The sequence below is a fragment of the Papaver somniferum genome, chromosome 10 (genome assembly GCF_003573695.1).
Source record: "Papaver somniferum cultivar HN1 chromosome 10, ASM357369v1, whole genome shotgun sequence".
Taxonomy (NCBI): Eukaryota; Viridiplantae; Streptophyta; class Magnoliopsida; order Ranunculales; family Papaveraceae; genus Papaver; species Papaver somniferum.
The window spans coordinates 158,451,583-158,458,972 of NC_039367.1; the positions used below are offsets into that span (position 1 = coordinate 158,451,583).

At 35.5% G+C, this 7,390-nt stretch overlaps 1 protein-coding gene across 1 annotated transcript; it reads left to right on the top strand.

Annotated features, from left to right (window-relative positions):
* Positions 1 to 3,467: 3,467 nt before the first annotated feature.
* Positions 3,468 to 5,133, top strand: LOC113317557. Its single transcript, XM_026565710.1, has 2 exons — positions 3,468 to 4,018; positions 4,181 to 5,133. The coding sequence occupies exons 1-2, from the start codon at positions 3,737 to 3,739 to the stop codon at positions 4,904 to 4,906; spliced, it is 1,008 nt and encodes a 335-aa protein (XP_026421495.1). The 5' UTR covers positions 3,468 to 3,736; the 3' UTR covers positions 4,907 to 5,133.
* The last annotated feature ends 2,257 nt before the right edge of the window (positions 5,134 to 7,390 follow it).

A 7,390-nucleotide genomic window follows, 5' to 3' on the forward strand; every position in this document is an offset into this window, starting at 1 on the left:
AGATGATAGCAGGAAGAAAGTTGAGGATTTTCAAGAAATGATTTCTCATGTTAAATCTAGTATAGAATTCATTTTTGCTTAATCTGTAAGATATGACCAGTTTCGAGCATTGTGCACATGAATGGGTTTGAAACCAAAAAAGCTTCAGCTAGATGTCAAGCACAGGTGGAACACTACTTATTTCATGCTAAAAGATGCACTTCCTTATCGTTCTGCAATTTCAAGCTTTCTTGCTGATAGGACATGTTCTGATTTAACTGATTATGATTGGGATATTGCTGAATTATTATGCAAGTTCTTGAAGCCTTTCTATGATGCAACCAAACATTTTTCTGGTGTCGATTATGTGACAAGTAACTCTGTTCTTAATTACTTATTTAGAATTGGGAGGGTCTTACAGAAACACAGGCATATGAATCATCTCAAGGACATTATTGTTGTTATGGAAAAGAAGTTTGTCAAATATTGGGGTGAGACTCCTATTTTATTCGGCATTGGATGTATTCTTGATCCCCGTCTTAATCTCAGAGGATTGGAAACTACATTAGCTGATATTCAGAGTTGTTTTAGTACTTCTGCACATGTCATTCGTTGTCATGCAGAGCAAAAATCTTTGATAGTAGCTAAACTTAAAAGTTTATTTGAAGAGTATGCTATTATGTTAAATGAGCAAATGCAGAATGGTTCTAGTATTAACTCAATTTCTAATGGTAATCAACCACCTTTACAGAGTGTTCTGCAGATGCAAGAAGAGACAATCTCCGACGACGAAGATGACTCCTTTTGGCAATCCCGAAGTCAGAATAGGAGGGATCCCCTTTCTTCAGCATCAGAAGAACTGACGAGATACTTCGCAGAGCCAGAACCAGCAACTTTTGAAGATATGAAGAATTTTGACATATTGGGTTGGTGGAAAGATAATGAAAAACGATATCCAGTTCTTTCTTGCATTGCCGAGATGTACTAGCAGTCCCTGTCTCCACAGTTGCTTCTGAATCTGCGTTTTCTCTCGGAAAGCATGTGTTGAGTGATTATCGCAGTAGCTTAACACCGCAAATGTTCGAATGCTGTGTGATTCTAAAAGATTGGTGGAAAGCTGAACTGAAAAATCGTATGATGACACTAGATCCACTAAACGATGATATTACTCCAGTTGATGATGAGAATGATGTCTCCGAATCATCATGTGTCTCTTTAAGGTAAAATTAATGCAATTTTTTCATTTTATTTTCATGTCTATGTCTATCTGTTCTATTTTCTTATAAACTCTTTAGATACAAGAAGGCTATAACTTGATGTGCACTGAATTTACTTCTTATCATCTCTTTAGATACAAGTAGGCTATAACTTGATGTGCACTGAATTTACAATTTGTTCATCGATATTATTGTTTGTGTTAATTTATATTACTTGAATTGTTGATTAAATTTTTACTTTTCTTGATTTATGTAGGTAGACGGTAGAGAATCTGAAGTCATGTGGTGTAAGTGGTGATTCTGATGAAGAGCTAGACAAAGAGGAATAAAGTTTTTATTCATTTCATTGTTTTTATTAGTAAGATGAAATAAAGTTTTGGAGTAGTAGTGTTATGAATTTGTTTGATAGTTGCCTAGTAGTGGTGTTATGAATTTTTTGTTGAAGTTTGATTTGAACAATCTACAATTTTATGCAATTTATCTTCTCATTTACTGTTGTTACTTGTCAAGGCCTGATACCCGCCCGGCCTGGTCTGGCCTGGCCCGTTTTGTTTGACAGGCTTGGACAGGCCATGGGTAGTAAATTTCTGATGCTGCCCGGCCCGGCCTGGCCTGTGAAACTTAATGGGTAGTTAGGTTGCTAAGCCTGTCCAGCCCGGCCTGTGATATATTCGGACTAGGGCCGGCCTGCCCGGCCCGATGTACACCCCTAGGTCTGAGATGTTTCCAAAGCCGGAATACACAGTTAATATACAAGATGCTTCTCACTGCTGTCTATGCTTTTGGTTTTGACATAGATGATACTGACAATAAATGCTTGATTTGTCATTTATCCTCTCAAACATAGAAAGAAATTTAAGGTTTGTTGCAGCATTAAAAAATTTGGTCATTGATGTAATTAAGAGTACCATAATAAGGTAGCTATCCAGTCAAGATTCTGAATGTTAGTTATCATGTTTACTAAAATGTAAAATCTTTAATTACATTCATTAACTTTCCAATTTTTCTCTAAATTTTGTTCTATATAAGTCTCCATTCCAAACCCATTTCTTGTACTACTTATTCATTGAACGAAGGGGCCGCAAAAACTTCTACCACCAAGAGAACGAGAGGCGAAAGAACCTGAAGCTTCGTCAACAGCTGTATGTATCACCGATTAGTCCATATACTATCTATCTTTAATTTTTCACGGTTGTTTTGATCTAATATCAGTATATTATTGCGATCATGTCATGTTTTTTACTTCTTATTTGTTGAATCTCTTTTTTCTACTTCTTCGGTTCTTCCGTCTCAGAAAGAGTGGGTTTTTCATTTTTATATTTTTACCTGTATATTATATATTTTTAGTACCTTTTTTGGTTTCTTGATTATTAATTTCTTGATTATTACTGCCATATATTTTCGATCATGTCATGTTCTTTACTTTTTGTTTGTTGAATTTTTTTTCTACTCCTTCGGATCCTCCGTCTCGGGAAGAGTGGGCTTTTCATTTTTCTATTTTTGCCTGTATATTATATATTTTTAGTACCTTTTTTTAATTTCTTGATTATTACTGCCATATATTTTCGATCATGTCGTGTTCTTTACTTCTTGTTTGTTGAATTTCTTTTGTCTACTCATTCGGTTCCTCAGACTCAGAAAGAGTGGGTATTTCATTTTTCTATTTTCGTCTGTATATTATATATTTTTAGTATCTTTTTTTGATTTTTTGATTATTACTGCCATATATTTTGGATTATGTCATGTTCTTTACTTCTTGTTTGTTGAATGTCTTTTTTCTACTCCTTAGGTTCCTCCGTCTCAGAAAGAATGGGTTTTATACTTTTTTATTTTTGAATGTATATTATATATTTATAGTACTTTTTTTTGGTTTCTTGATTATTACTACCATACAGTTTGATTTTGCAGCATCCAGATTGAATATGAAGAGGTATCATAAGCCTTGTGCAGCGTGTAAATACCATAAGAAAGGATGTTCGCCGGAATGTCCTCTGGCACCGATATTCGCTCCAAATAGAGTAGAAGATTATGAGGTTGTTACTCGTGTTTTCACTGCACGCAACTTTATGAAACTAATTGAATTAGTTGAACCTCGACAACAGGCTTTAGCGGCTGAGTCACTGATTACAGAAGCTAAGGCAAGAGTAGCTGATCGTGTTCGTGGCCTAGCAGGACATGTGCATAACCTTTATCGCAGGTTAGATGATCTTCGTTGTGAACTTGGTATGATTAGACAGCAAAATGAATTGATTCGCAGGCGACATACACTGCAGCATAAACATCTAGTGTCAGTACCCTCCACGCTGCTCCAACAACTTGGCAGCTTTGGCGATTTTCTGATACCCGTACCTTCAGATAAAAAATCTTGTGAAGCATGCGCGCATAGAAAGCAAAAATGTTCACAAGAGTGTCCGTTTGCTCCATTCTTTCCCTCAAATAGAGCGGAGGATTTCAAAATTGTATCAAATGTTTTTGGTGCAGCTAACTTTATAAAGCTGATAAACCTAGCTGACCCCAAACAACATTTGGCGGCTGAGACAATGATAATCGAAGCAATAGCTAGAGTATCTAATCCTGTTCATGGGCTAGCAGGTATTGCTGAGACCCTTTCTCAGCAATTAGAGGACCTTACTTCTGAACTTACTGCAGTTAATCAGCAAAACAAACATAATCTGCACCGAATTATAATTCTACAACAAAAATTAGTTGAAGAACCACAAAATCGGCCAATTTCTCCAAATGGAGCTTCTTCATCAGCGCGAGTGGTACTACCACCTCTGACACTACAAGATCTTGATAACTACTACAATTGGCTATCACCGGTACCTTTACACACACTGAGTTATCTATTTTTTAAACTTACTTATGTCTACAATAATCGTTTTCTCAAATTTTAAAATGTTTTTCCAGATGTATTTTGTGTGTTTATCGTTGTTTTGTTGCAGCAAAATGATGGATTGTCGTTAAATTTTCCTTCGTTGCAGGTTGTTGTAGAGCCTACTACTGCTTCATCATCTTATTATACTAATCAGATGAGAGATATTAAGGCTAAACTGAAGTCTGACATGGATGCAAAAGAATCGACAGTGGATCCAAATCTTTGTAGCGGTGGGGCTATCCTCAAGTGTTCCAACAATTATGATGATGCAAAGCCAACTAGTATTGCTGCTTCGTCATCCTTTTATACTAATCAGCTGAGATATATTCAGGAAGCGCTCATGTATGACAAGGTTGCAAAAGAATCGACAGTGAATCCGAATTTGTATAGCAGTGGAGCTATCCTCAAGTGTTCCAATCATTCTGATGACGTAAAGCCAACTAGTACTGCTGCTTCGTCATCTTTTTATACTAATCAGCTGAGATACATTCCGGAAGCGCTGAAGTCTGACATGGATGCAAAAGAATCGACAACGAATCCAAATCTGTGTAGTAGTGGTGTTTTCATCAAGAGCTCTGAAAATGTTGACGACCTAAAGCCTACTGCTGCATCATTATCCGTTCATACTTATCAGCTAGGAGATAATCAGGCCGAACTGAAGGATCACATGGATGCCAAAGAATTGTCATTGAATTTGACTCTGTGTAGCAGTGGAACTATCTCCAAGTGCTCCCATAATGATGGTGACTTTACTAAGGAGTGCATTCAGGATAACAAGGACATAACTGGGAAAGGCACCCCTCCTATTAAGGAAGAACCGAGGTTTATATGAAGTCTTAGCTTCTAGTGGCGGCGGAAAAGAGGACCTATGCTAAAAGGAAGAATAGCTTCTCATGGAAGAATAATGAATAAGAATCAGAAAGAGATAGGTTTATGTTTAGGTGGTTTGCTGGTTGTTTATTTAGGGTGTTTCCTGGTCTTGTTGGCTTCGGCCTTTGTTTTTTATCTTTTGTCTTTTTGAGTTTTGTAGGTGAGTCTTTCCTCATATGTGCACTATTCTGTGCCCTCTTTCTGTTTTCCTTTTTGTCGTTAATAAAATTAATCTTTATTTTTTTTTTAAAGTGAAGGCCTATATGAAGTCTATGTCTATAGTTGCAGTCAATGGAACGATCAATGTCGACAGGTGTTTTATAAAGTGAAAAGGTTGAGAAATATAAAAATAGGAATAGCATAGTTGACGCCCTAACGTACGAAATTTTCATTCTATCTTCAGAAATGAGTTAACAAAAGAAATATTCTTTTGGTCTTGGTAAGAATTGATTTTAGTATCTAAGAGTCACTAAGTATACAGTACGCTGGCATACTTTCATTTTATGTGAAAAAGGTGTATATCTTTTTTTCTTTGCCTTTTGTATAAACTTTCAATGAGAATTTATTTAAAAAAAAAAACCCATCAGGGTTAGTCCAGTTGGGTAGGAGTCTGACTCTCGAGTCGGAGGTCAGCAATCGAGTCTACACTATAGAGTTTAGAGATCTCATGAAATACTCATGTTAAATTAAAATTAAGTTCTTAATATATCTTCTCTCCAATTAAAAAAAACAACAACAAAATGTTCAAAAAAAAAAGAGACAAATAAAAGGGAAAATAAATATGAACCATAAAGAACCATAACAACTTTTGACAAACAAATGAAACAGAAAAGTAATAAATTACAATAACCAACTCATGTAAAGAGTTTCATCTGAATATATAAATGGAACATGAGGAAAACTAAACCTCATATTGGATTTTCATAATTCCAAGTAGTACGATCAGTCAAACACATATATTTTCCACGGAAAGGATCTCATGGTCGGCTAAGGGAATCGGGGGCGGAAAAAATCATGGGAATGGTTTTTTTCTAAAAGAAAATAAAATCAATTTAATGTACTTTAATATTTTGTCTCAACGAGGAGCATATGACCCGCGATTGAATTACTTTTGTACGTAAATGTTTTTCAACGCTAACGTTTTTTGACTGTTTATGTTGTCGTTTTGCGTCATAATTTCGCACTTAATTGCGCATTGATTTTACTTTTAATTACGTATTGATTTCATATCCCCATTTTCCCATATTCGAAAATCTATTTGTTATTTGCATAACATCTCAGAGCAGGTTACTATCTTTCTTTTTTTCTCTCCTCTTCTCAGTTTATTATGTGCAATTTACTTGTTTGTTTTCTTTTATCTTTGTTGCTAAGTTCAGATAATGGATGTATTGTATTCTGTTTATACAATATATATCAGACATTATACAATATATAATGTGTAGAACAGGTGGCTCTACTCCCAAGTCAGATTGTTAGTTCATTTCTACTGTTACTTTCGGTATCACTTGATCCATCTATAATTTGATGTTTTTGTTGTTATTCCAACAAGTAGGACAACTTTAGAATTAAAAAGCTCATGGCACAAGAAAGTTTAACAAATATATATAGTAAAATGCTATTTTACCAATGAACTAAGCTTAAAACTTGTCTGCATCATAAAAATGATGTAGAATGTTTCCCACAATCTCGATTAGCCGTAACCAATGTAGATAAGTGCAAACTACAAATATTCATACTAGTTTATGTTATTTGGACACACTTGCAAAAGTTGGTTTTTCTACTTTGAAGCAAGAATATCAAAAGTTAGATTGACATCGAAATTGGAGGTTCCATAAGCAAAATAGTTTACTTTATATACGAAGTAATTTTTTTACTTCCGATTTTTTAGAGAAGCGAAAGCATTTTTATTTTTGATATCCAAACATGTTAGATATGTCCTTACATGATGCCATAAAATGGCAGATCGCTTACCTCATGGCCCAATATGAGCCCAACAATACTTATAAACTTTTACATAAATCATAGCAGTGCATAAACCAAAATATAATAGAATCATAGGCCAAAATGAGTATTTTACATCAATCATGGCAGTAACCCACACGATTAGAATATGTAATAAAATAAAAATAAATAAACGGGCCGCCAGTTATAATCCAAGGGTGTCACTATCCATGGAAAAAAACTCCAACAAAACAAATTGTTCACAAAAACCTCATTTAACATAAACTGTCTATATTACCCTTCTAGTTTAAATCACCCAACAAAAACAAAAATCAACCCCACTTTTAACTTTTATTATATTTTCACCAACAACATCCCACCACCAGCAACTAGCAACACCACCGACCACCATCCGTCGTCGACCACCACCACCGGTCGCCGCCGACCACCACCATCACCAACCACTAGTCGCCATCCACCACCGTCGTCATCCACCACCACCCCC